Source organism: Vidua macroura, chromosome 4 (assembly GCF_024509145.1).
Source record: "Vidua macroura isolate BioBank_ID:100142 chromosome 4, ASM2450914v1, whole genome shotgun sequence".
NCBI lineage: Eukaryota > Metazoa > Chordata > Aves > Passeriformes > Viduidae > Vidua > Vidua macroura.
Genome location: NC_071574.1, coordinates 45,992,866 through 46,020,283, shown reverse-complemented (window position 1 = coordinate 46,020,283; position 27,418 = coordinate 45,992,866). Strand labels below are relative to the sequence as shown.

At 37.4% G+C, this 27,418-nt stretch overlaps 1 protein-coding gene across 5 annotated transcripts in view; it reads left to right on the top strand.

The window, feature by feature from the left end:
- TRMT9B (tRNA methyltransferase 9B (putative)) overlaps positions 1 to 25,225 on the top strand; it is a 114,046-nt gene extending 88,821 nt beyond the window's left edge. For 3 of the 5 annotated variants that reach the window (XM_053976580.1, XM_053976581.1, XM_053976582.1), the window contains exons 4-6: positions 16,146 to 16,300; positions 19,593 to 19,766; positions 22,579 to 25,225. In XM_053976580.1, coding sequence (XP_053832555.1) covers positions 16,146 to 16,300; positions 19,593 to 19,766; positions 22,579 to 23,618 — 1,369 coding nt within the window. In that variant the 3' untranslated portion in view covers positions 23,619 to 25,225. Of the gene's footprint in view, positions 1 to 5,083; positions 5,158 to 9,244; positions 9,288 to 16,145; positions 16,301 to 19,592; positions 19,767 to 22,578 lie in introns of those variants that run through there. The other 2 variants (XM_053976578.1, XM_053976583.1) reach the window with 2 other exon arrangements.
- The last annotated feature ends 2,193 nt before the right edge of the window (positions 25,226 to 27,418 follow it).

Here is a 27,418-nt window from a genome sequence, read left to right as displayed (position 1 = left end):
TGTGCACTACACTGTTCTAGTCTGTTTTAAGCTGTTTCTAAATTGAATAACTAAAACAGTCTGGGACAGGGTCAGTGTCTAGAAAGCTAAGGTGAACTCTGGCTAATTCATGGACTTCATTTGTGGTTTTGGATAAGTAATTTGATCTTCTGTGACACAATGATTATTATTAACTTAACAGAGGAAGCAAAGTCTATGATTTCTGAAGAGAAGTAGAAGCATTAGGGGCCTGCAGCTTCCTTGACCCAGGAATGGATAAGAATCTCTGTTGTGCAAGTACACTATCCACTTTCTGTTTTCCTTCTTTTACCTTTACTTATCTCTAAAGCTGAATTTCAGGTCATACTGGAGACAGTCAGTGAATTGAATTTTTATTATATGCTTCAACTGAGATCAAAATGTCAAAACACTATAGAAAAGTCATCTTTATTTTTAGCCACAGAGAGAACATGCATATACTTGAAAAGTCTGTCCTTGTGAAATGTCTGCAGCACTTTTGCAAAGGCAAGAAATGCAAGTACTAAGGGCTTTGTCCTGAAAAGACACTTCCATTGAATAATAATTAGTCCTTGTAAGGTAAATAAATCCAGCCCTCCTCTGCATGCCAAATAAGGTCTTCATGACTTCAGGATGCTGGGATGCAGCTCAGGGTCCAACAATATGCCACCTTAACCTCTACAGTTTGTGTCTGTCAGCAATCCTGAAACACGTGTTCCTCTATCTCCAGCATATCTCTACCTATTTAAGTGCAAAATTATGTCATATTGTCCTGTTTTGCATTCTTATTTTATTAGCAAATACTTTGTCCCTTTGCTACTACAAAAACCCCAATGACTTCCTGCTGCTGAAAACTGACATTACAAAACAAGAAAGAGGAAGGTTTCTATCAAAATGAAACCCAACAAAGCAATTGTATCGGAACAAGGAGTTCCCAATCTGATTAATAAAGACAGCAGTCTGTGTTCATATTTCTTCCAAAATTTTGACTTAAATAAGCTAAAATATATATGAAGTACATACAACTTACCAATGTACAGATTTTACCCATTCCTACTGTCACTTGGCAGCATTTTTAGCTGATAAATTTGGTTTATCTATAGGTCTGGAAGTTGGAGCTCTACTTCTAGAGAATAGTCTGTGGATCTACTCTGGCAGGATAGGACAGAGTAAAAATGACAGTACTGGCACATTAAGGAGCCCTGCATTTTGTGTGGATTTCTACCAGTGCATTTAATAATAATTATTTTTCAACTAATTTTTCTGCAACACCACTAAGTTGTATCTCACTTTAGTCTCTGATAGTGAAACAAGAAAGGAATTTCCCTCTGTCATGGTCAGTTCTGCTTGCTTTACCTCTTGCAACAACTGTACTGAAATCACAAAGAAATAACAACGACTTTCTAGTGAGGTGAACATGAGTTGTCCTGTAAAGCTTGGTTGTACTTAAGTATTGAGTAACAGTACTTAGCACTTGTGCAACTTAATGCCTTATAATCTTCAAAGCACTTTACAAATCTTAACTAGTTAATCCCCACAGCAGCTCTGCATGGTAGGCTATGAAGGTCACACATTAAAAATCTCCCAAGATACAAGCTTGACTGCATAGTAAGCATATGGAAAAAATATCTGTACAGTTATGTTCCTGAAGTCATGAGTGTTTAATTTTACTGGACTGTAATATGGCTTACTTTCAGTGTATTTGTTTTGCTTTCTTATCCCACTCAAATCCATTACACCCTGCAGCATGGCTCAGCACAGAGTATTATCAAAATTTTGAGGATTTTTTATTATTAAAACTCCTGGAAGCAAATGAGAAGCAGAGGATATGAATTTTATTTAAGAAATCAAGTTTTTATTGCCAGTGATTGCAAAAACCATGTATGCGAAAAGATAAGAAAGTCCCTAAAGACTGAAGCACTCAGGACAGTAACTACCATTTTTAGCAACTTCTTTTGAAAAGTTGACTTTTGTGATATTGAAATTGCCAGACAAACAAAAATATGTTTATACTCAATTTCACTGGGAAATTTAAGCCTTTAGAGACCCCATTTCATTTGAGAAATAGCACAGTTTTTCTAGGTCAAATTTGCCTTGGATTTTCATGTTCCAAGAAAAAAAAAAAGAATCAAATAGTTGCTGCTAAAGAATATTATTTATTTAGCCTTTTCAGGTCTAAAATTTCCCACAAAGTGGAGCTACTGCTTTTAGTTCCCTGTAGTACTATCACAAACACCACTGCTTCCATCTCTTATTAGTTCTTGTGGAAAACTTTTTAAAACAACATTACAGTTTGACAGTAACACTATAATTCTATGTGAAGACCAAATTAATCAACCAAAGGTTTAAGTCGTTAGCTCATGACTACCTCTCAAGCATCTGCATAGAAAATAAGCTTCTCAAAGGTGTTTATTCTTTGTACTATTTATTGTAGAGAGGAAACAAAGTCTTAGACTGATGAGGCCTTCTTCCAACGGAAGCAGACATAAAGTAGAGTTTTTGTCACAAGCTTAAAAAAAAAATCATCAGTTTTCCAGAATGTCTACTGAGATACTGCAGCCTTATTTATAAATACAGCAGGATCCTTCCCCTCCAAGGCACCAGGCAACTTAATGCTGCCTTTTGCTTTCAAGTACAACTGTCTCTTTGTAAAGCTTGTAATTTGAGAGATGATCCTTTGTAATAAGGAAGCTCTATGATATCATGAAGACTGACCTTGATTCCTTATTTCCCTACTGCTTCAGCCTGGAAACTTTTATTTCCTTGGGTTTCCTTGTCTTTTTTCCCTTGCTTTGTTTTTATTCCTTTTTCTTTCCTTTTTTTTTTTTTTTTCCCTCACCTTTGGAGAAAAATCACAAATAACCTTTGAAGGAATAATTAGCAGTTCCTGTAACTCTATGGTAAAAACCTTTACCTGATTGACTGCAAAAGGTTATTTAAGGGTAAAGGTTTCAGACAGACCAGGGAGAGAACAATCTCCAGATGAAAGATGATAAGGGATGAGCACAAAAGAGATGCTAGAAAGTAAAGGAATAAATGAATGGGAATGCAAGAGGCAACATAATTAGCCAGTCTTACATGCTTGCCACTACATAATTTCAAATGTTCCAAATGGAGCCTGGTATTCTGCAGAGAAACTCATAATTAAGTACAGGGTTGCAATGCACAGACACAAGAGGTCTGAATTAAGGTTTCATGGGCAGCCTTTTGGCTTTCCCAGTGGTTGGTCACTTAATTTAATGACCTAAATCCTTTTTAATATAGAAAAAAATATTTTAATGAGGTCTTTTAATTGTTTAGGGAGGACGGCTTGCTACAGACTGCAGTTTATTAGGTAATTGTAGATGCATAGTACTCCAAAGGAAAAGGTATTCTATTTTCATTCTGCCTAAATTTGTATGATGAGACCATGATGAGACCTTAATAAATGTGGGGGGTTGGGTTAACCTTAATTAAAAAAGGTTGTATTTTTTTTTTTTTCTAAACTGTATTAAGCTACATGACTAACATCTATTTGAAATGCATCAGAAGCACGAAGCCTGGAGAGAATCTATAGGACTGATACATAATTCTAGATTTAAGGAACATCCAGGAAAGATTAGGTGGTAAGGGAAAAGGCTGTGTGAATTGCCCACAGTAGAGATTTATGAGTCTACATCAGAATCTTTTTCTAAGAAGGTTGAATCTGAGGCACTTGTTTCAAACTGAAGAGCTATTAAAATAAGTAAAATATGTCAACAAGTAACATAAGGTGGTATTCACACTTGAGGAATTTTACCTGAAGGAAGAATGAGGCATATATGGCATCAATTTCTAAAAAAGGTATCTGAAAGAGCCTGGGAATGGCAGACCCTGATTTGTCTGTGCCAATTTAGCTGACACTATGTGACAGAATTAAATTAGCAGAACATACATGGAAGTATGGCATAACAGGGACAAGTCAACACAATGTTTGCAAAGGACATTCATGTCTTACAAATTAGTCAAAGCTCTTTGAAGGTGTTAAGAAGGCTAGTTTTTATCTAGCTGTTGAATTCTTTCATAATGGAGACCAAGAGTTTCATCATTTCTCCATGACTTTGGTATATTTAATAGCATATTAGGTTTCTGTGTTTTCAGTATGCTTATTCTCATCATGTTCTTATAGTCTTCCCCTGAATGTTTTCATTAAGGTGGGATTGTCAAAATAAAGAGAATGCATGTTCTTGAGTAATTTTGTCAGTCTTGAAAATCCCATCAATACACAGTCGTGTTCCTCATAATCCTGTCTTCAGGTCTTAAAACTGATTCAAGCAAAAGACTATCTGTAACAGTAAATAGTTCAGTACATTCAGTACTTTGTGCAATGTTGTGCTGAATTCCCTGCCTGTCATACTGGCTGGTATTGTTTCATTGCATTTTTCTTTATCTGTAATCCCTTATGCATAATTTATAAGTTCTTGGGACAGATCTCTTTAGCTCATGTTTATAGTGCTAATTGTATTGGGGTCCTGGTGCATGGCTGGGTTTTTTCGTACTTGTGCAATAAACACCTGTAAGTACACAAAAGTATAGAATCAATCTGCCATTTTTAGACTGCTTTAATAGGAATCAGTGCGGGACTAGGGGAAAAAAATATTCACTCTCAAGAGTCACGAGATGGGAAGACTTACAGACAGGACCTAGTCACAAAGGTTAGCTTTGCGTTTAACCTTTAAATGACAAGGGTTAATCTTCCTTAGGCGCCTTTGCCATCAGCAGACAGCACGGCTCCCATCAACCTCGGTTTAGAGGAGCTCGGGGACCCTGCTGCTCCCCCCCACAGCAACCCCCCACTTCCTTGACGGAGCATCCCACCGCCACCATCACCTCCATCAGCACCACCCTTCTCGCAGAAGGCGCCCAAGGGACTAGACAAGACCGCAAGGAAAAGAGTTAACAGGGAATTGATAACCCGGCCCCTTTTTTGTCTTACCCCGCCTCCTCCCGCTTGCGGGGAAGTGAGGGATCAGGACGCGCCGAGCGGGGGTGGCCCCGGCGGAGAGGTGCGGGGAGGGCTCCCCTCCGCGCCGCTCCGCCGGGGGCCCCGCGGCTCGGCCCGGCCCGGCCCGGCCCGGCCCGCACGGCCGAGCGCCGCGCCCGCCGCCGGGGGATGGAGCCGCCGCCGCCCCGCGGGAGCAGGTGAGCACGGCGGGCAGCGCGGAAGGTGGGCGCGGGGGGATGCGGAGGGCAGCCCGCTCCGCCCCGGGCTGGCCTCGGGGGCAAGAAAAATCCTAGCGGTGGGGAAAGCGCAAAAAACCCCACCCCAACCTCACACCAGCCAAAAAAAAAAAAAAAAAAAAAAAAAAAAAAAAAAAAAAAAAAAAGCGTCGCGGTACATTTCTGCAGATTGAGATGATCGTCCTAAAAACGCTGCCCGCAGAGCCGGGAGTCGCCCCTCTGGCGCTGACCCAGCCCGAGAGGGAAGGATTTGGAGATTGAACTATTTTTTACACACGTGCCGCTCCCCCTATGTCATATTTTAATTGAACGGAGCCGCGGGCTGCAGAGCTGGGAACTAGCGTGGATGCTGGAGCTGAATTTGGTGTAGCACTTGGGGAGGGGAGTTTTTACGAAACGTGGTGGGGGATTTACCACGGCAATAGTAAGTTTCTCCGTGGTCGCCTGATTAGTTAAAAATTAAGTATGCGCTGTGTGTTGGCACACAGTCCTAAGCAATGACCTGGAGCAGTCCTAAGCCATAACACTTCATGCTTCTTTTCTCCTTTTCCTAGAGGATTCTAAATACTGAGGCATTGCCACCACACAGAGCTCTCAGCATTGCAGAGTGTTCGCTGCTTAATGAATGTTTGTAAAGGGTTTTTCATTCCCGCTGAGCATCAGTGGGAGCAGCCAGAGCTCAGGGAGTCAGCTCACCCGTGCCTTTTCTTTTGCAAAGAATTTCTGGCAGAATTCAGCAGCCCTGCTGTGTTGACGTAGTGCACAGGATAACATTCCTTGCTGATACAGTTGCTCAGGTGAAGCATACTGCTGGAGTTTATGATTATGTGCATGAAACTCGAGAAAGAGATAGGAAAAACATTCAGCAGCCTCTCCACGAGCAACAGAACTGGTCCTTTCAAGACTTTTTCCTGCCCCTTGATGGACCCCAGAGGGTTGGCTTAGTTTTAGTAATTTATTTTCAGTCTAGTACATAAATATATTTATTTCAGTAATATATGCTATTTATAGACCATGTCTTTGAACACAGTTTGAAATCAGCCCTACATAAGGGATAAACACTTCCCATGCAAACTCTCACATTTGCAGCTATTGTGCTGTCCATTCCAGATGGATAAATCGGATATGGGACAGTAGAAACAGTGTAAGGCTCGGTCTTAAAAAGTATACTTTGCAAATACCTGCTTTTAGTTATTATCAATAGGCTACCTGAGGTCAGTAAGGTGATTTATAGGTATAAAGTTAAGCAGATGTCCACGTGTTTGCAGTACCAGGATCTACATGGGCCAGTTCATAGGACATAATAGTGACAGAATACTCCTGTGTGACAGAAAACCATGGCTTGAGTGTCACATGTCTCTTAGATTTATGAAGATTAAAGAGATTGAAACACTATTTCAGACTTCTGTATGCTTATGAAATAATTTTTAAATGAAAAAAATTAAGAGTAAAGACACTGGTACTTAAAAAACTTGTATGTACCTCCATAAATGGAGAAAGGAATATCAACTGAATGACTGGGAGAAAAAGAGTCTAATTGTCGAAAAATAAGATAAATACTTGTGTCAAAGCCAGGCTTTATGTAACTGACTTAAATTCATGTGACACAGAATCCTGGCTGATTTTTTTTTTTTGTCAGAAAAGTTTAACTGTAACACAGTTGGACAAAAGGCATTGTATTACTTGGTTTATGTTTTGCTGTTGAAAAGTGTTCCATTTTGAAGAAAACTTTACATTCATATCAACATGTAATAATTTCAGACAAGTTAATTACTTACAGCCCAAATTTCTTCTAAGCTAATATTTCTTTTCATGTTCCAAATATTGATGTTTGTAGATATCAACTTTTTTTCCCCGTCATACAATAATTTCCTGATTTTAAGAAAAAAAAATTACACCTAAAAAGGCCACAGGATTAAAATATTTTCCAAATAGAGAACTTCAGCAGTGTTTATGTGAAATTTCAGCTCCCCAGGGAGCCTTTCCTTTCCATGCTGATGAAGAAAAATTGTATTTTTCAAAGGCCTTTCTCGTCTTTAAAATAGAGGGCTTAGAAACAACAAGTTATGTGAAAAGATATTGCTCATACTATAATGCATTTAAAAGGAAATAATCTTTGACTGAAAGTCTGGTGATTTATGAAAATAAAGGATCTTTTCTAGGGATTTTGACTACAGCACCACCAGGCCTTCACACTGCTCATTCTACTACAGTTACCACTGGAAGAAGCTGTCAGTGACAGACACTTCACAGAGGGTTATGCCTCAACCTTTCAGTAAAAACATAATGCAGTTTTTCTGTATCTAGGTCTAAATCTGAACCCTGATAGGATTACTGGTGTATCTTCAGGAGCCTTTGTCAGCTGCATAAACGCCCAGTTACTATTAGAGGTACTTAAGACACTTTGGAGCACTAGCCTCAAAGACATATGAGACACCTTTTCTTTTTTGATAAATAAATATAAGTACATGACTTCCTATAACTAAAACTTACCAAAAAAAAAAAAAAAGTGTATCAGTCAGATTTTCTAGTTTTGTAGGATAAAAAAAATGTCATACTGGCTTTGATTTCATTTAAGTGGTCATCTACTGAAGTAACAGTACCTAGTACTGTCTACCACAAGATCTGTTCTTTTAAAACTGTATTTGGTGAATATGCTGAATACTGAATACATTTGTATATGAATATTTTAAGATAGGAAATTATATGTTCACTTGTAATAAACATTGTAATCAAGAGTAGTTTATAAAATGTATCAAGAGAAACCACTTAGTAGTTCTGTAATTACTGTAATTGATTCTACAACATTTTATATCTTGAGATCAAAGGTAACCACTGGCAGCCTCCATTTTAGATCCTACTTGATAATGTGCTACTTATCTTTCTGTCTCTGAGATTTCAGCAGAAGATATGTTTTCAAGTAATTGAATGTCTTAAGTCAGTTTGTAAATCATTTTAAATGGGAAGGTTTTGTGTATTACAGCAAGTACCATGTAAGCACCAACAGTGATGAGCTCTATGACTGAAAAAAAAAAGGAGAATTATACTACATAAATTAAAGCTAATCCAACTGAAAATAGTACTCTAAATGCAAACCCAGAGTGTGAGGAAACAGAAGAAATTTTAAAAACTGTAATTCGAGAACTGCAGATGACATTCAGGAATAAAATATTCCTGTGAATATCCCTTGTCCTAAAGAATCAAGACATATGGAGAGGATACTTAGAATGGCAACAGTATTTGTAAAAGACCACCTTGACTGGTTCATCAGGGAAGATGGAAAGTACTAAATATTTAATGCTTGCTTAACTGCTGGAAAATGAGGAGACATGATAATTGCATACAAATGTTTGAGACATACAGTGACCAAGGAGAAAAAACAGCTGCATTTAAAGCTTATGGGTAGATTGGCATGGTCAGGGGCTTTGAGATACTGATGCAGGGTACAGAGTATTTCCTGACATGTGCTTAACTGACTTAGATTTTTAAAACCCCATTGGTAGAGGCTCCATGTCCTACCCAGTCCACAGTCATTTCCAGTGCTTTTCTGTTCATCTGCTTTTGGTTAAAGAGCCCTCTTTGCATCTTCCTTGTTGTAGCTTAAGCTACTGTCTTTTGTCATGAGTTTTGGTAAACGGGTATTTCCCTCCACTTTGCAACAGCCCTTCTTGTTATGTGATGGTCCTCTCTCATTCTGGACCAACACTTTGAAACAAATTTCTTTCTCAAGGATTTATGTGATTTCTGATCTCCTAGATATATACAGTATCTTGTAATTGTTCTCTTATTTTATTCTTGCTTGAAGTTGAACATAATGTTCAACCTGATATGCCAGCAGTGCTGAATGTAGAAGGAAAATCTTATGTAACTTGCCATATTTCTGTGTGCTGATCCTGTTTTTTTTTTTTTTTTTCTTTTCTTATTTTTTGGCTACAGTATATTGCTAAAACCACCATAACAGCATAACAACTATGGTGTTAAATCTGCAGTATGAAATGCTATATGGCCCAGATCCACTTCTGCAGAGCTGCTGCCAGTCATCCCATCCTGCCTCCTTCAGTCTTTGTGCAGTTGGTTATTCTTATCAAAAAGTAATGCTTTGCTTTTTTCTGTTTTGATCTTTTACACATTTGAATTCTGATACCATTATCCAGTTCATTTGGACCCTGATGGTTTGGTCTGTCTGCAAATATAATACGAAAAATTATTGAGGAGTGTCCAAAGCATATTTCTGGACAGGTTTGCTCAGGGTATCCTTCCAGTGTGATAGTTAATTTTGATAACTACACTATAAATATCCTCTTCAAAATGGTACCAACTACCATTGCCATTCTACTGTAATTTCTAAAATCTAAAACAACTGTCCCTAATTTTTTTACTAATGACCAGGGATTGTACATGTTGCCCTCAGTTTCTCAAAACTAATTTCTCGTGGCTCTGAGACTGTCTAACCCGAGACCAGTGCAATCAGTTCCCTATGTACTGTTTATTAGGCTAGTTTAGAAAACCCTGAAATTAAAAACCCAACCTATTATCTCCCTGAGTTCTTATCCCTTTGTCACTGATGTATTGACACCTGGTGGCAAATAATATGAATAGTGAAGAAGAAAAACCTAAATACTTTGGTTTTCTCAGCACTACTTATTATTAGACTTTCCTTCCTGCTTAGTAGGCCAAATTTTTCCTAGTCCCCACTTCTCTTCTGATGCCTGTACAGAGTGTTTCTGTGCAGGATCTAAAGACTTACATCAGTGCACATCCAGCATCACGGGTTTTTGACTGTGTGGGACTTCAGTAGGAAGGGACTCTGTGCTGGGAGGTGATTTGTGAGTTTTGATGTGATAGGAAAGATGAACAGACATGTAAAGGGACTGTGGAGCTTCTGCATGAGTATGCTCCTCCTCTCAGGGTTTTTTTAATGGCCAAGGGTCCATGTCTGTGCGTTTGCATTTAGCAGAATGTTACCTATCTACAGAATGCAGTTTATGTACTTAGTGAAAATAAATCTGTTTACAGTGTAACGTTTCATGTACATAGACTATGACCCTAAATGCGAAACAGCAAGGGAATATTAAATGATTAACTGATCCAAGAATGTGCAGTGAATAGTACTAGGTTTTGTCTGAACTGGAAAATAAAGCTAACCAAATGAATGTGACAGTGAATGGCTGTCATTTTGAGTTACTAGAGCTTGAACTATAAGCTTATTTTGTCCAAGGTCTTGTAAGAGCAGTCTCAGTTCTTTTAATGTTTTGCTGGGACAAAGTTCTATGTATTTAAGAAAAAATACAATGATAGTTACTTCATTTCAATAAATGAAATTACTTTAAAATGCTCATTTCACAGTTAGTGTTTCAGCTAACAGTGGTTCTTGTCAAATGTGCCCCCGCTCTTTATTTTTTGTTTCAGAATTTGCCAAATTTTACTGGAGGAAGGGTTTTGAACCAGGATTTCAGCTCAAAAAGGTTTTAGTAATGCTGCATGGAGCTCCCCTTGCTCTGATTTCAGGCTGTGCATTTTCATGGGATTATAATGGTTCATACGTGGTTAAAATTAATTACTGGAGCTGTTAGCCTTTTGTAAGCAAATCATCTTCTATTGTATCCTCTTGCTAAACTTTCATTGCAGCTAGTTTAACTGTTCAAGACATCATTCCTATTATTTTGTTTCATTATCATTTATTTACTAATACAGCTGCTTTGCTTAATGATGCATATCTGGAAGCCACTTGGTATGTTGGCATAGACCAGTTTGTTGTCTGCATTATTGAAATGAGAAATCACTGTCAGTCAGAATGGAAGTTGCTGCTATTGAATTTATAAATTCAATCCGAGGGTGAGCAAAGTTCTGATAAAGAAATCTTAGGTTTGTTTTTCAGAAGGCCTGCAATGACATTTTGCTGTTGGAGATTAATTGGATTTTTGTCTTTGCATGGGAAAAAATACTGTGGTTCATAGTCCACTTGGCTGTACATTTCACTTTCCGTGGCTACCTGTATTTGAATGAAAAGACTGATAAGTTTTGGAAATAAACTGGAAACATCTCACTGAATAGGTGATTCTCCCTATTCTAGAGATGAAGGGAGAAATACAAATTGGACTGCCCCACCTTTTACTTAGGTGTTAGCAACAGCTACAAGTGCATGTGTTATTGCTGGAAAGCAGGGTATTGAGGATGTAGACCTACCCCTTGTGGTTTATCCTGTTCCATTTAAGCAATTAATTAGGTTATTGCATGTGTAATCAAGATTTATGTTGCTGTGGCGACAAAGAGAGACACAACTGTGCTGAATTTCCTAGATCTTGAAGCAGTTGTTCTTACCCAAAATGATGTTGAGAATTCCCATCAGCATGTGAAAACGAGTGTATCTAAGAAGGGCCCTCATTAATAGGCTGAAATCTTGCCCTGAATTGAGTGAATCCATGCTGCTCATCAAAGGGTTAGAGAAAATAGGCAGTTGCAAGAGAGAAGACAAGGAAGGCCTGTGGCGCAAATTAATCAAGAGCAATTGATTTCAGGACAAATCGGAGCAATGCAGGAAGATTGCAGCATGGTTCCAAGAGGCCACTGACAAAAGCTTTGTGACGTATCCTGGGTACTGTGCTTGGCCTGGATAGAAAGGCAAGGAGGAGCTGTATGTGAGCCAGGTCAAGGCTTCACAGTATTATACAGTATTGTATCAAGTTAAATAGTTGTGTTGACATAGCACATGCTAAAGGAGATGGAGGGAGTTGCAATAAATGAAAAGAATGTGGAAGATAAAAATTGTAGGTGACTGGGAGGAGATAACTTGAGGTAGGTGAGGAGGTCTGCAAGTGATTCAGAACTGCAGGTAAGTTTGAAAAGCTTTTGGTAGACTGTAGTAGAGGCAGTGTTTTTGGACTGAACACTACCTCCTGTGCTTCAGTTTCAGGACACCCCAGGCATCTTGAAGCCAGCAAGTATTTTGTCCACTTGAGGATGAGGTATTTAATACCATTAGTCAACGCTGTAAATGAAATGCTTTCAAAACCAACAGCAAAAATCCAAACACACTCCCCCTCCCAAAAAAAACCCTGAAAAACCCAAACATGATTTTCAAAAGATGTTAGAAATGAGGGTTATTAATTTTGTTTGTTTTCATTTCAAGGTCACTTGCTGAAATGTATTTCTTACTTCAGCAGCAATAAAAGATATCCAAGCAACATGACTTTTATTAAAGCAATATCCTTGAAAAGTTAATTATCTAAAAGGTTGCAGATTGTTAATGGAATGGGAAGAAATTAGATTACCTGAGAGTCAGAGAACTCTTAGTGAGATATATAGCTATGAAAATATATATAGTGTTTGTACAATTCCTTTTACTTTCTTGGAAGTTGTAATATTTTAGGTTTTTTTTTTTGTTTGGGTTTTTTGTTTGTTTGTTTGTTTGTTTTGGTTGGTTGGTTGGTTTTGGTTTTTTTTTTAATAAAGAGGGAAAAGAGCAATGTAGGAAAAAGTCTATGGACTACAACCTATTTACTTCCAAACAATTTGTTAATGTACAAAACTTATATATGATGGACTGGTGATCCATTTCCCTGCAAATTCAGCAGAATTGAAAATACAGTTTTTTTCCAGTTTCCTCATTTAATAGATCAGCTGCAACAAGGGCCTGTTGTAGTCTCATGAACGAATCCCCAGGAGGATGTTCAGAAAGCACTGAAAGGGAAGAGAATCCTGCTCTTCAGTTTTTATCCAAGCTGCCTGTTTGCAGTTGGTGGATGTTTGTTGAGCTGCATTCATATTTTGGGGACATGGCAAGACTTGCTGCAGAGTGACTGAACAGCTCAGTGCCAGTTTACTGCACACTCCCATCTCTGCTCCAAGCCTCTCCATGAGCCCTTTAGCAGGAGCATAAGCACAAGAGAAGAAGAATTGAGCATGGGAAAAGTGTCCATAATTACCACCTTCTGCTTCTCTTCGCTGGTCTTATCAGACAGCTTCTGGGAAGCTTAAATGAGAACTGGAGCAGATGCTGAAGCAGTGGGATTTCTGGGCAGATTTTCATTACCTACTTTGCAAAACAGACTTTCCAATTATCCAGGAAGTTAAATCCAGAACTTGGATGAAATGAACGTTTTGTACAATTCATGTCCAACAGAGGCACTGACTGTTACTTTCAAAGCAAAGAAGTTGTAATGGTTGTTTTCGTTTAGAAAGATAAATAGGGACATTGAGTTTGGCTTGTAAAGTTACATGGGTCGAAGTTTCTGCGGTTTTTTGGTGACAGCATATTTGTGTGAAAATGGTATAGCTGTAGGTGTGGGCAGACTCCACAGGTTCCTTGTATTTTGTAAACATTAAAATGGAAAGGTTAATTGCTGGGACTTTTCCTGCCGTGCTGCAAAGTAAAACTTGATAGTATTATGGATCTTGACTGGAAAGTCAAATTGGGAAGTGTCATTGTCATGTGCCTTAATTGTTTGCCAAATATAAACAATCAGCAGGAATAGCAATTATTACAAAATGGTGCATGAAATAATTTGTCTTTTAGTATACTACCATTGTTCTATTTTAACCAAATTATTTTCTTGACACTATTTATTAAGAATATCTAAAAATAATAATCTCCAATGGTGTGTTGTAAGACATGGAAGTCTCCAGCACATCCTGTGTAGTTGAAGTCTCAGTACCAGTTCCAGTGAATGAGAAAGTTAAAGGAAGAACTTAATGGTCTTGGATTCAATAGGAAACAAAGCCAGATCTCAGTCTGCATTGGAATTCAATATAGGCATTTTAGGAAAATACAGAAAAAAAATCAGCATTTGGAATTCAGTATGAATGGTTGAAAACATTCTGCCTTTTCAGTTCTTTTTAAGAGCTGCAGAGATTGAACAAAGAGCTTCAAGTAGCAAGATAAAAGAAAGCACTTGGATACACTGAACCACATGGTAACTAAACATGAAATATAAATTAGAGCAAGGAGCTTATCAGGCAAGAAAATAAAATAAATGATTGTTAGTCTTTGGAATTACTGCTTATAAATAGAGGACTCCTAGGCAGTTGAACAACCAAACAGAGTATGTTTTGAGGCAGAGAAGAAAGACAGCTGGAGATATGAAACACCTAATTTATTTTATTTAAGGGTCAAATAAAAACAAAGGATTGGACTTTTGCATCTAAGGAATACTTACTTGAAATTACTGCAACTAACCCATTCTATGTGACAACATAACTTGAAATGGATTCTTAGAAAAGTTTGATTGAGTAATTTCCGGCACATGTAATATAATTTCAAGTCTATGTTGCTTCTGTTACAGCTTTTCACTCTTCAATGAAACTGAAAATGTGCCTGTATATGTACTATACTGTTCCTGAATTTAGTTTTTATGTATATGTGTATATTTACCTAGTAAAAGATGAGCTAATGCAAAATAAAATTGTGGATTGTAGAAAAAAGATAAATTAAGGATTGTGAAAATATTGAAAATAAATGTTTTGAAGATAGATATTGATAGATACTACAGTCAGAATAGACTGTGAATATTGTTAACAATTTGTCCCCACCTCTTACACAGTACCAGTGAAATGGATCAAGCCTTGCATACTATTCTGTAAACATTGACACACACTTGAAGTATGTTGTTTTTTTTTCAATCACTGGGATTAACTTCCATTTTTAAAAAATTTTAAATGAAAAAGATTGTATTTGTAGGACAGGTGTAGGACAGGTTGTGTCTGTAGAACAGCTGTGCTACCAGCTCACATTATTTATTACACATATATTTTAAAAAAATTAATAAGAATGTTTTTTCTCATAGATATCATAATTTCTCATATAGTCTCATCTTTTCTTTCATAGTAATATATTTCAATACTAAAAGTGACAGGAAGAAGAAATTTTTATTATGGTTCTTAAGTGTATGTAATTTGAAAATCAAGGAAAGTAAATTAAAGTCTTTGCTTCTGACCTTTTCAAATGCAGTCAAAGGAGTCACTTTTATAATTTTATCTTGATAATACATTGCTTAGTCTGTTTGATGTTTGGAAGCAGGCTTTAATCTCTGTGGAGTTTTTGGACAATTGAATAAGTTTTGGTTTAATAATGGGAAGAAATATTTCCCATATAAACAGGCAGTTTAAATTAGTTTGAAGAATGCCTTAACACTTTGGAATGTAATCTCATCAGCCTTTGTCAGATACTCAAGCCTGACCTGGTTGGTCCTTGGATGAGAGGATATGTTAAGGAAGATGTGAGATTCTGTATGAAGGGATTGTGCATCCACTTGGTATTCTACATGAGCTTAGGGGTAATACTTGAAGTTTAAGAAGATACCACTTCTTGAATGACTAAACTAAAATACTGTGCTAAGACATGAAGATAGTGGAGTGGAAGTAGGGAAATAGAGGCTTTGTTGCCGAAAAATTTTAGCAAAATAATCACTTCTAGAGGGCTGATAAACCACAAATCACTTATGCATGATTTAGGGACTCAGGTTTCAGGGACCAGGTTATATTTCAAGTAACATTTTAGTAGTTTCCCTATTTACATTAGCAACAATAGGAAAGTTGGTTCTTAAAATCCCGTTCACAGCTGGTTGGACTGATGATCATAAAGGTCTTTCCAAGCTAAATAATTCTATGATTCTATAACCATTCTGCACTTTCACTGAATACAGGCTCTCTTTTGCACCAGATATGCTTTTACTATATTGGTGAACTTGGGAATGTGCCTATTATTGCATAGGCATGTTCAGTTACATAATGCTTCATAGGGGAGGTGATACATTCACATTTTCTCTTGACTTTCATGAAATAAAATCAGATCCTTCGAGTAAAGACTATTTTATAAATATGACTGGTAGATGGATGTAATTTCTGAGTATAAGCGTAGAAGGTCCTGAATTATGCATGCCATATTATAAAATATAAAGTCTATACTGCAACAGTTTGTGTTTTGTTATACATAATCTTCATTATGTTTTCAGGATGGAACATGAGGCTACCCAGCTAGAAAAGCAGCATGTGCACAGTGTGTATGAAAATACAGCTGCCTACTTTAGTGACCTGCAGACCAAAGCATGGCCTCGTGTTCGGAACTTTCTGCTGGAACAAAAGCCTGGCAGTCTCGTTGTTGATATAGGTAAGCCATTCTTTGAGGTGGCATAAAAGATTGTTTATAATCTTTGTTAGTTTACCTGTTAATTATATTTAGCCTTCAGATCAACAGTTTTTTAAAGTTACTTAAATCTGTTTTAAAATTGTTTTTAAGCCTCAATGCTAGATGCCATATACAATTTCTTTTAATTCTTTGGCAGTGTATCACGTAGACAGTAAATAATTTTTTTTCCTTTATTTTTGTTGAGCTAAGTCTTAATCTATCCATTTCCCCACTGGCTTAATGGTCTTTCATTCCCCTGGAGCACTTTTGAAAAAATTATGTTAATAGCCCAATTATTTAATATTTCAGTTTCTTTAGATCACTTGGTTTATGTAATACCAGTCTGCAATTTATTGGTTTTCATTTGTTCTAAAACTCCTCCTAGCAAGGCTTTTTATTAAGAGAAATTTTCTGATGTGATTGCTGTTAAAAATACTTAAAAAAAAAAAAAGAAAAAAAGATCTGAGAATCTCCGTATGATCCTAAATATGGACACCGTATTTAGGTGTTTTCCTGTTATGGCATTGTCTTCCCTACATGTAGTATTTATACCTGGATTTTCTGTTGTTCTTGCAGACTTTCTGGGGGCTTCCAGGTGCTGGCATGTTTCCTTTGCTTGCATTATGACTTCAGTCCTATACAGCACATTGCAAGGCAAATGCTTGTTTGTACCATTTGTTTTAATCTAATAAAATGCTTCTACATAGCAAGGTTTAACAAATATGCGCAATAAATTATTCATCTGCTTTATCCTATAAGAGAGAAACATTACTTGAATATGGTGTAGGCCATAATCAGAAGATAATATGCAGCTCTCCTGCTGCTGTTGAGCATTACACCAAAAATACTTGATTGATATTATTTTGAGCATGTAGCTATTTTTATATGTCTGCACCATTGTCACTAATAATCTCAGGAAATTCCTATGGCATACACTCACTCAGCTGAGAGCTAGATTGATACTTCTCAGCCAAAATCATTGTCACCTCAATAGAAGTCATTTGCATCTTAGCTGAAGTTTTTTGAGGCTTTATCAGCAGTGATTGCTGAAAGCTTATGGTCACCCTGTTGCAATCTCATCAAGAGGATCAGTCTGTACAGTTGCCAATAAGAATGCTCCCACTAAGGCACACAAGATATCTTCTTTTATAAGGTTTAATAAGATCTACAGGAATCTGACTATTGTGTTTACTTTTGACATGTATTTAAGGAGAAGTTGCACTAAAGTGGCACTAGTTCCTAGTGGCACTAAAATTTTCAAAATGAGATCTTTAATTGGTGACTTTCTTTTCAGTTTAATACTGCCTTTTATTAAAATATCATTTTGTCTATTTGTTTTACTATTTTTCGTTGATCAAAACACATGAAAATAGCTTGGCCATTGTTAGCTTCAAGGAATTCACCTTCCTGATGACTCATTTAAAAGTGAATCTCTGGCATATGTAGATTTTTAGAATACTGGGATTGTTGACACTATTTAGCTTCATTCCAGAGAGGATCCTATACTTCCAAAAACTTACAGTGATTAAAAAGTACTTCACCAAAAGCCATGTACTATGCAAGTGAATCTTCCAAATTAATGATATTTGAATAAACGTGTTCCACTGCAAACACAATAATGAGTAATAATTTATAAAAAAATTTAACCTTTCTAGTTTTGTAACATGCAGAGCTTAATGTATTATTGCATATATTCCTTGAACTGCATTAGCAATACTAATTTTCCATTTTTCTCAAGTGTTACTTCAAAGAATAGTGCTTGCTTTTAGCTGAGAAATATCCTCTTTTTCACCACTGAAGTGTTGTTCTGTTCTGCAGTAGTTCCTGTGCTGTCTCTCTAGATAATGGTGCACATTAACATCACCGAGAGCAGCAGCGCTGCAAGAAGCAGTGATGTTTCTAAAGATAACTCCAGGCCTTTAAATCGAATTACCAGCACTGAGATGATTCTCTTTGCCAAGCTGCTACCCCGTTGCTTGGCTGTCAACTTTCAGAAATTATTCCTCACTAGTGACCCAGAGCTGCAGTGAATGGCTCCCAGTAGAATTTTGAAAAGTGCCTGTTATGCATAAGGCATTGAGAGATCCTTTAAAATATTTCAATTTAGTACAGCACAGTCCTTGAGAAGACAGACTTTAGGTGGAAGACATTCTGGAACAGTTCATTACATTTACATGGCTTATAATGCATTGGCACAAAGACAAAAACAGGATGTGCCTGCAATATGGAAAGAACTTTTATGATTTATGATTACTTTTTAAGTCTGTATCTGTTGCAGCCTGAATTGCTGCTAGTAAAGTCCAGGGTAAAGAAGCAGAAAGGGCCTTTGCATGGTATCCCCAGATGTCTAATTCAGCTATGCAGTGAGATGCTCAGAGTCCCAGGCACACACACATGGAGGGTGCAGGTTGCTCTGTCTCAAAGGGCCTGGGGTCACCCTGGTCTCGGGGCTGTACAAAGATGAGGCCAGTCAGGGAATAGGGAGGGAGTGGCTCAGGGACACAGGAACCGACATAGGAACAGGGGAAGGAGCCAATGGGGTTTTATTGGGTTTTTGAGAGAAACTCCTTGTGTTTCCCCAACCCAGGGGATGCTCCCCAGGGTCTCCACATGTATCTAAAGTAAAAATATTCCACTCTGACTTGTGTCAGTGGCATTTATGGTTTAGGACTTCTTGGAAAGAAATGGGATGCATCCACTGAAGAAGTACTGCATGGGGTTAAGCAAAGAAAAGAGATCTGCTGCAGATCACTGAAACATAACACACTGGTTTCAGGAAATCCCCTGAACAGAAAGTAGTTGGAAGCTGGAATGGTACTGGGGAAAGGGGCCATAATGCTTCTCCTTTTCTTACCTTCTCCTGGGCTCCCATTTATGCTCTTTGTTGGTAACAGGATACCAGGCTGTGGAAAGACTCAGTGTGAAGCAGCATTGTTGGGTTTTTATTCTTGAAGATGTACAATACAGAGGACCATTCTTTCCTCCTCCCACCTGCACTTATCCCTGTTCCCCACAGAAGTACAGATAACCTGCTATTATACAGGGCTGTGTAATGAGTATTTTTGTTGGTGATGTTGGTACTGTTACAATCCTAATAGTGTGAACATACAATTTCAACAGGCCAAATGAACAGCAGTTATGCTAGTCAGCGCAAACCTTCTTGTTTTTCAGGAAAATTTAGAATTAGGAAAGCCTGCATATTATTTTCACTGCTTTGGGAGGGAGAGCAAATGTTTGGAATATATGACTTCTGACCTAGTATCCTTTTCTTTAGGTTGTGGAACTGGAAAGTATCTCAGTGTCAACAGTCAAGTGTATAATCTGGGCTGTGATTACTGTGAAGGACTGGTAGAAATTGCAAGGAAGAAAGGTGATGAAGTTCTGGTGTGTGACAACCTTAATCTTCCCTTTAGGGATCAGTGCTTTAATGCAGTCATTTCGATTGGAGGTAAGACAACATACCTGCATTCTGGCCCTAGCAAATGAGAATTTCTGAGTGTTCTTGTCTTTCCATGTGGCTTTATTTCAGGTAATTGTTTCGAAACAGTTCCTTAGAATTACAGGAGATATAACTTAAATTAATTTAGTCAACATGAATAAACAAAACTTCCATTACCCAAGAAGCACTGTTGACCAAGGAAATATGCATATCACTTGTTTGTTTATATGTGATAGAGAAAAGATTTCCTTCCAGCATGCATTGTAAACAAGTGAAAACTAATCTAAACATGGCTACTTAAAGCTTAAATAGATTAGGTGCTCAAGACAAACTCTTGGTTTCTCCATAGCATCTGTTTTGATCAGCAAATACATTGAAATGAAAACTTAATGGCAGAACTTGGAACTCACATCAACTATTAGGTGTTATGAATTCAGATTTCTCTTAGTCATAAGAACTCAGATTCATAAAAGCGCTTGTTGTCTAAAATGACCAGAACATCTCTTCATCTTAACTCTTCGGACCTCTATTTTTGAAAATGCTACTCGTAGTTTGAGAAACATAATTTGCAAAGTATAGATAAAAAAGAGTAACCAGTTACAGTCTACATTTTTAGCTGTAGTCTTGATTGAGCTTCTTTCAGGGATTTTTAATTCATCAGCAAAAGTACAAAGCATGATAATTAATATTGATAGCAATCAACAAACTACTTGAAATGTGATAGAAATTTCTTTTAAAATGTATCTTTCACATAAACAGGTGGAAGGAAAGGCTGACTAATACACAAGCAGTAATCATATGGCTTTGCTTTCATGTTGGCTAGTTAACCAGGGAGCCCTACTCACATTTTTGGTCTCGTAGCATCATTTCAGTGCTAATCAGATCAGCTGACTCGGAAGGATAGCATACCTGTCTAGTGTTTATATCAATTCTAAGCCTGACAAGTTTAAAAGTTCACATGCTATTTCAGTACATTTAACAATAACAGATTTTAATCTCTCTTGAATAGAGGCATGGTATGCCTATGTTCATCTAATTCTAAATAAAGTGGTTTTCATCCTATTACAGAGAAAAACAAGTCTTTATGTACTTAGTCAAGTACACTTCTTGGATTTGCTGATATAATCGTGTTTATAGGATTGATTTTTCTGCAGAACCACCAGAGTGATTCTAACCAGATGGAATATTTAACCCATTAAAGAGTTTGCACAGATTCTGTTGGTTGATTGTCATTTCTTTCTGGTAAATTAAGCTTGTATGTGTATGCTGTGTCTGTCAGTTTTGATAAAATTTTGCAGGAGGTTCTGTGGTGATATATGCCTAACTCCAGTATAAGAAAATATCAGTTCCCTTCTCCCTATTCTGTGCAAAAAAATAAAAAAATAAAAAAAAAAAATTAATTTTTTTTTCAAAGTTTGAGAAAAAATTCCTTGGAGTCAGGAGTACAAAACAAAGCCTGGAAACAAACACTGACTACATAGATGGGAAACTCTTCTCAGAGTTGTCTATTTTGTATTCTCAGCAGCTTGTGAGAGTCTTGTTAATATTAACTGCCAAGAATGCTTTTCTTGGCTTGTGATAATAAAGCTACATTTTTCCCCCCTTGGTAGTTTAATCATTGTTTTGAATAAAGACAAGGCTAGTTGGATGCACTTTTCATAACTGCAGTGTTGAACTAACACTGTTTCTACACCTAGAATTGGCTACTGTCAAGCAGCACATATATAATCAATTTTTTTCTGAATTTATAGAGAAATGTCTTCAAGTAAGAACATACTCTGTTACCTTCTGTTCTGTGGGTAGATTGAATGTTTTTCATGTAGAAGTGGTTGGCTCCAAGTCCACTTGAAACAAATGATGGAATCAGTCCTCTTCACATCACTGAATCAAATCTAGTACTGATGACATATAGAACAACATGACCAATGTGTCCAAACTCAGTACAATTAATGCCTCTGAGAGTTGAGAGAGAAAATAGTTCTCTTAGATATTTTCTGACTGTAAAAATTGGCTCATTTGTACTCCAGGTGAATAGGAAGATAGAAATAGTATAGAAATCGTGAAATGTAGTGTCATTTCACATTGGGGTGAAATTTGAAAATGTGGAAATTGTCCAGGAAAGAAAATCAAAATATTGTGATCAAAATTTTTATTTTAAATTTGACTTTATTTTTTACTAGCATAACATAATGTAAAAAAAAATATAAAATGTTGAGACATGCAAGGTAGACATTATTTTTTACAAAAATTAAATTTAATTTGACAAAATTAAAGCAATGGTGAATATTTGTCTAAATTTTCTCACTACATCTTTTCCAAGTGTGCTGATATAAAAGTTCAAAGTATCTTTTTATTGATGTTACATTTTGCTGTATTTGTTATATGGTGAAAAGATTTTCTGTTTTCAGTAAGATAATTCTGAAAATTGTGCCAAAAACTAAAGTCAACTTGATACTATCTAACTTACCTAAAGTCTAGGCATTTAAATTAAAGCTTGCCATGTTATAATGTGTTATGGGTTATGCAGAGAAACAGAAACCTTCAACTTATATGCCTGACTTCTCTTGAATCCTGTTTTGGATGAGATGAATTTCCTTCTTCCAGATTTTCCTATTTTTGTCTATTGAACATAATCATAAAAGAGAGCAGTCTGAGGTAAACTTCCATTGTGGTACCTATAAATTCAGCACTGTTGCTGACTTGCAGCAAGTGATAATTCGGAATGAGGCAACTGAAATGATTGAACATGTAGAACAGGTTGAAGGTGGAAATGCTTTGTCTTTACTAATATTCAGTACATAATACCTTTCTTTTTTCACAGTGATACATCATTTCTCAACTAAACAAAGGAGAATCAAAGCAATAAAGGAAATGGCAAGGATATTGACACCTGGAGGCCAAATAATGATTTATGTTTGGGCTATGGAGCAAAAGAATCGTCGCTTTGAGAAACAAGATGTATTTGTTCCATGGAATAAGGCCTTGTGCTCACGCCATTTTTCAGAATCAAATCAGTCTGGAGATAAGGGTGAGTTTGTCCATTCTGCAAAAGGCCAAGACATACACCCTGCACAGCTTGTCATCTCTGAGTGCAGCTACCAAAACAATCTGCAGCCAGAAACTGATTCAAAACATCCCCGCAATATGGACCATTGCTTACCCAGAGCCTGCTGCATGAAAATTTCTGAGGAAGAAAACAGATTTTACAGTGCTTTAGGAAGATCTTTCCGCTCATGGTTTTTCTCCAGATCCCTTGATGAATCAGCCCTGAGAAAGCAAAGTGACAAAATGAAGCACCTGAAACATGAAGGAGTGTGGGCCAACAGTGCCGTACCCATTCAACATTCACGACACTGCAGTTTGGATTTAGGTCACCATGGGGCACTGTTAAATGAACAGAGTTTAGATGATGATGATGATGTGTTTGTGGAAAACCTGTCTCTCAAAAAACCACAGTGGTCGCCAGCCGCAGATGCACTGAAGGATTTAAGTTTAAATGGAGGACACCAAAGTGTAGCTCAGAGCAAGGGGGACAAAGCTCCATTTATAAATGGCCCAGTGGAAGACAGGGACTGCATTTGTGGTTGTAATAAAGATGGTGCTGGAAAGTCTGATATCTGCAAGTTTTTCAAAAGAACTTCAACAACTGACTCCACTGACTCAGCTTTGGATTCAGCAGTGTCTGTTGGAGACCAAACTGATGCCATGTTGGATGCAAAGGCCTTCATGCGTTATTACCATGTTTTTCGGGAAGGGGAGCTGAGTTCTCTGGTGGAAGAGAATGTGCCTGAGCTTCAGATACTTTCGTCCTGCTATGACCATGGAAACTGGTGCATTATTGCAGAGAGAAGAGGAATATAGCTATAAAGAGAACAAAGCAGAATCCAGTGACTGAGGATTTTAAGCTCTTCCTTGTGTTACTGTGATTGTGCAGTGTGACATGGAACTTGAATCTTGTAGTTGTGTGCCATTCATTTTTGAGTTATTAACTATTTAACTAGCTAATTCAAGGTCTGTATATAGGAATGTAAGTGGTAGACAATATTTATGTTTTGTTAAACTTTTATGAAGTTAAAACTGTAGAGTTTTATATTGCTGTTAGCAAATAATTGTGTTTTAAAACTTACTTTTCTATTGAGAAATAAACCTTTTTATAAAACAAGGTTCAGGGCATCTTTTATGAGAAATATCCTCTTGGTAGAAAGTCTAGTCTTTGTTCTTCAGATGCCAGAAGTTTGTCACATTGCTCCCTATTATTGAAGTCCTATAAATGAGACATAGACACTATGTCTAAAATTGTACTTGACTGTACACTGGTAGAGTGCATGCTGCAGAACTGGGAGCAAGCATGGTCCCAGTGCTCCTTAGTTGGGAGTAGAGTTATTAATAGCCAAAAAACTGTGTACCAAACAAGCTCTGCATATTCTGTCATTTGATGTTTGTATTTGGGAGCAAATGACAGGACAGATTTTGGACAGTATTTTTTACTTTTGTTTTAAAAATAATTTAATTTGTTTCTCAGGTGCAGGTGAAGTTTTATGTGTTAGCTCTCACAAATACATTATCTTAATTTCATTTGCTATAGTTTTTCATTGGCTTTGTGTATATAAAAGTCAGAGGGATTTGTGAGAGTGTGAGTATTATGTAAAGTTCTAAAATATCAAATCCTTGAAATACATATATCTTTTTGATAAGCCTGGGAAGCTAAGATTAAATTAATAAAAATGCAGTGCATATCTGGTCAGCTGTTGTATTTACTTTTCTTGTTCACAGACATGAGAATATATATTAACGGTGTGTTAAATAACATAGAAGAGGATAAGCCCAGTTTGCATATAAATAACAAATTCTTGTCCTGTGAAATTTAAATGAACCTTTTGAGACCTAAGTGATAATAGATGGTTTACACAACTTTTCTATTCCCTCCAAGACATACCATCACTATCCATCTGTAGTAGGTTTAGAATTTTATAGTGCTGGGGATAAAAAGCAGCTGGCTTCAGAAAATCAGCAGTGGAACTGCCAACAGAAGCAGGGCTAGAAGAGGCTAATTGCCTCATTAGCACAGAGTTACTCCATTCCTGGGCTTTATTCATAGTTAGTGGCTGCAGTGCAGGGCACATCTTCAGCTGGTGTGATTTCGTGACCTTTAATGGAGCTGCACATATTTCCCCTTCCCCCCTCCCTACCCCCCCCCCCCCCAAAAAAAAAAAAAAGAACCCCAAAACCCCTTTTGTTACAGCAGTTTTAAAGAGCTATATAATTAAGATATATGCCCTATTATTGAGCAAGTAACTCTGAATACAAGGCAATAGGAGTGAAATGCCAAGCTTTTGCCATCTATGCTGCATGAGCAGGTGGATTTGGGATTGTTCAGTAGAAAACCTTGATGGTGCTGAGTATTTTTTGATGTAGCTTCCCAGCTGTTAATTGCCACATGTTAATGTATTATAAATTTATTTACTGGATCGATGTCCTCAAGTGATCATTTTTGTCTTCCTCATAGCTTGGGATCCTTACACTTTATCCTTCCTGGGTCTGTACCACTTGCACTCCCCACAGGCCTTTGAAAATAAAAGTGTGGCCAAAGAACCATACATTTGAGACTTCTGAAATACCATTCCACTCTAATCTAAATGTTACTTTCAATACAGCCTGGGGCTGTGGCTTTCGGTTGCTGTGTATGAGCCATACTTCAGAAAATGGGCCATATTCCCTGCCTCATTGGGTCCAGCTGCTCCTGGCTGAGGGGGCTGCGTCTGCTGCATCTTCAGGCTCCAGATTTAAACACTTAGTGCCAAAGTACCCGTTTTGCAGAGCCAGCATGGATTGTGCTGCACTCCACACCTCATTTGCAATGTGGTTGTGTCAGACAGGGGAGGCCTGCCTCTTTTGTTGCAAATTTCTGGATCAACTTGAGAATTTTAGAAGAGAAGTCAATTGCTTCCAGATAAGGGTATGCCAGTGGATATTCAGCACTCCTGGAATTTGGGCTGCATTTAAGAAAGAGGTAAATTATTATCATGTGTCCTGGTTCAGGACAAATTTGGGAGAGAATCCCCAAAGGGGTTCCTCTAGAAGGCAGATTCAATTGGCCCCTCCCCCCAACTGGTTGGGGGAAAAATACTTTCTTGGAGAAAAGTGGAAAAAACTGTTATGCTATATCCAATTCTGAAACTTCATCCCTAAATGCTAGCATGCATAAACTTTATTACACACATATAAAAATACTTATTAAGTATTAGTAATTTTAACTGACAGCTGCGTTTAGTTATTTGGGAGAAAGAACATCACAATTTAGTTATATGAACTTCTACAGTCTGACTGTGGTGGGTTTGATGTGTAGGTAAGTAGACTGATGAAATTTGGGGTAAACTGAGAAAGGAAAGGTGTCCAATCTCTTTAGAATATAGCCTTATCATCCTTGCAAGAGACCGAATCTGTGTCAGGCTCCAGTTAATATTTCTTGCTCTATCTGTTTGAATAACAGTTGTCCCCTCAAAGCTGAAGTATTTTGAACCACTTTTGTGTTTGTAGACTTTCCATGCATTATTTGGTTTGAGGTTCTTGCCCAGGGATGCTTTTCACAAATACTTACTTCTGTATTGAATTTTCTCATGTTTTGAGTTGACGCTGAGTTTGGATTGTATTCTTGTAAATTCCTGGAAGAAGGAGATGGGAGGTTTGGTAAGCAGCTTTTTTGTTTTTTTTCTTCCCCATATATTCAGTTGGCCTCTGAGGATGTATCATCACCATGTAACATAATTTTTATGGAGTGGGGTCAATCAGCTGAGGTAGTGGCTTTGAAGTCTGCACAGCAAACCTTTATTTTTGCAGACAATCTCCCATCTATTAATGGAGCCTGCCTGGATCAGTAACAGCTTCATCATCTCATAAGCCAGATTACCTCACTACCTACCTACCTGGTGAAGGTCTCTCTTGAGTGGTTTCTGTTTTGAGGAGTCACATCTTAAGCAAAAGGTAATTTCCAGCAGAATACATGTGATCTCAGACTTTAATAGCTTACAGATGAAGTTAATGTGGTCAGAGAAGTGGATATACCATTAAACAGTATAGTAAATTAATTAATAAGTAAATAAAACCCAGGTGTCCTTGAATGCCTAAACTTCTGGCAATGTCAAGACTGAAAGATCTGGCTGTTATAAGGTAAAAGGCAAATGTGTTTTTAGATTGTTTGTCTGATAATTGGGCAATAATCTTGTCTAAATCTTATCTGCTGATAAAAAAAACTTGCTTCTGGCTTTAGTGGGGTTGGATTGCTCCTAAGGTGCTTATGTAGCACTAAATGGCATGTGGAGAAGTTTTTATGACATGAGAAAGATGTCCTGGTTTCTTACAAAATTAATTCAGGTGGAACTTCCTGTGTATCAATTTCTGCCCATTGCCTCTCATCCTATTGCTTGGCACCACAACAGCAATAGTTGTAATCATTGATAAATGTTTCAATTAGAAGTGAACATGTGTAATTCTTTTGGCACTAACAGTGACTGATTTACTTCCAAACTTGTCCTGTAGGAATTTTAAAATCACAGCTGAGAAGTGAAAGCTAAAAACATTCTAGCAGACTTTTCTGGTACTTATTTTTATACGGGTTACTTATGAGCACAGTTCAAAATGCTGAGTGAAGAGTTGTGTTTGTT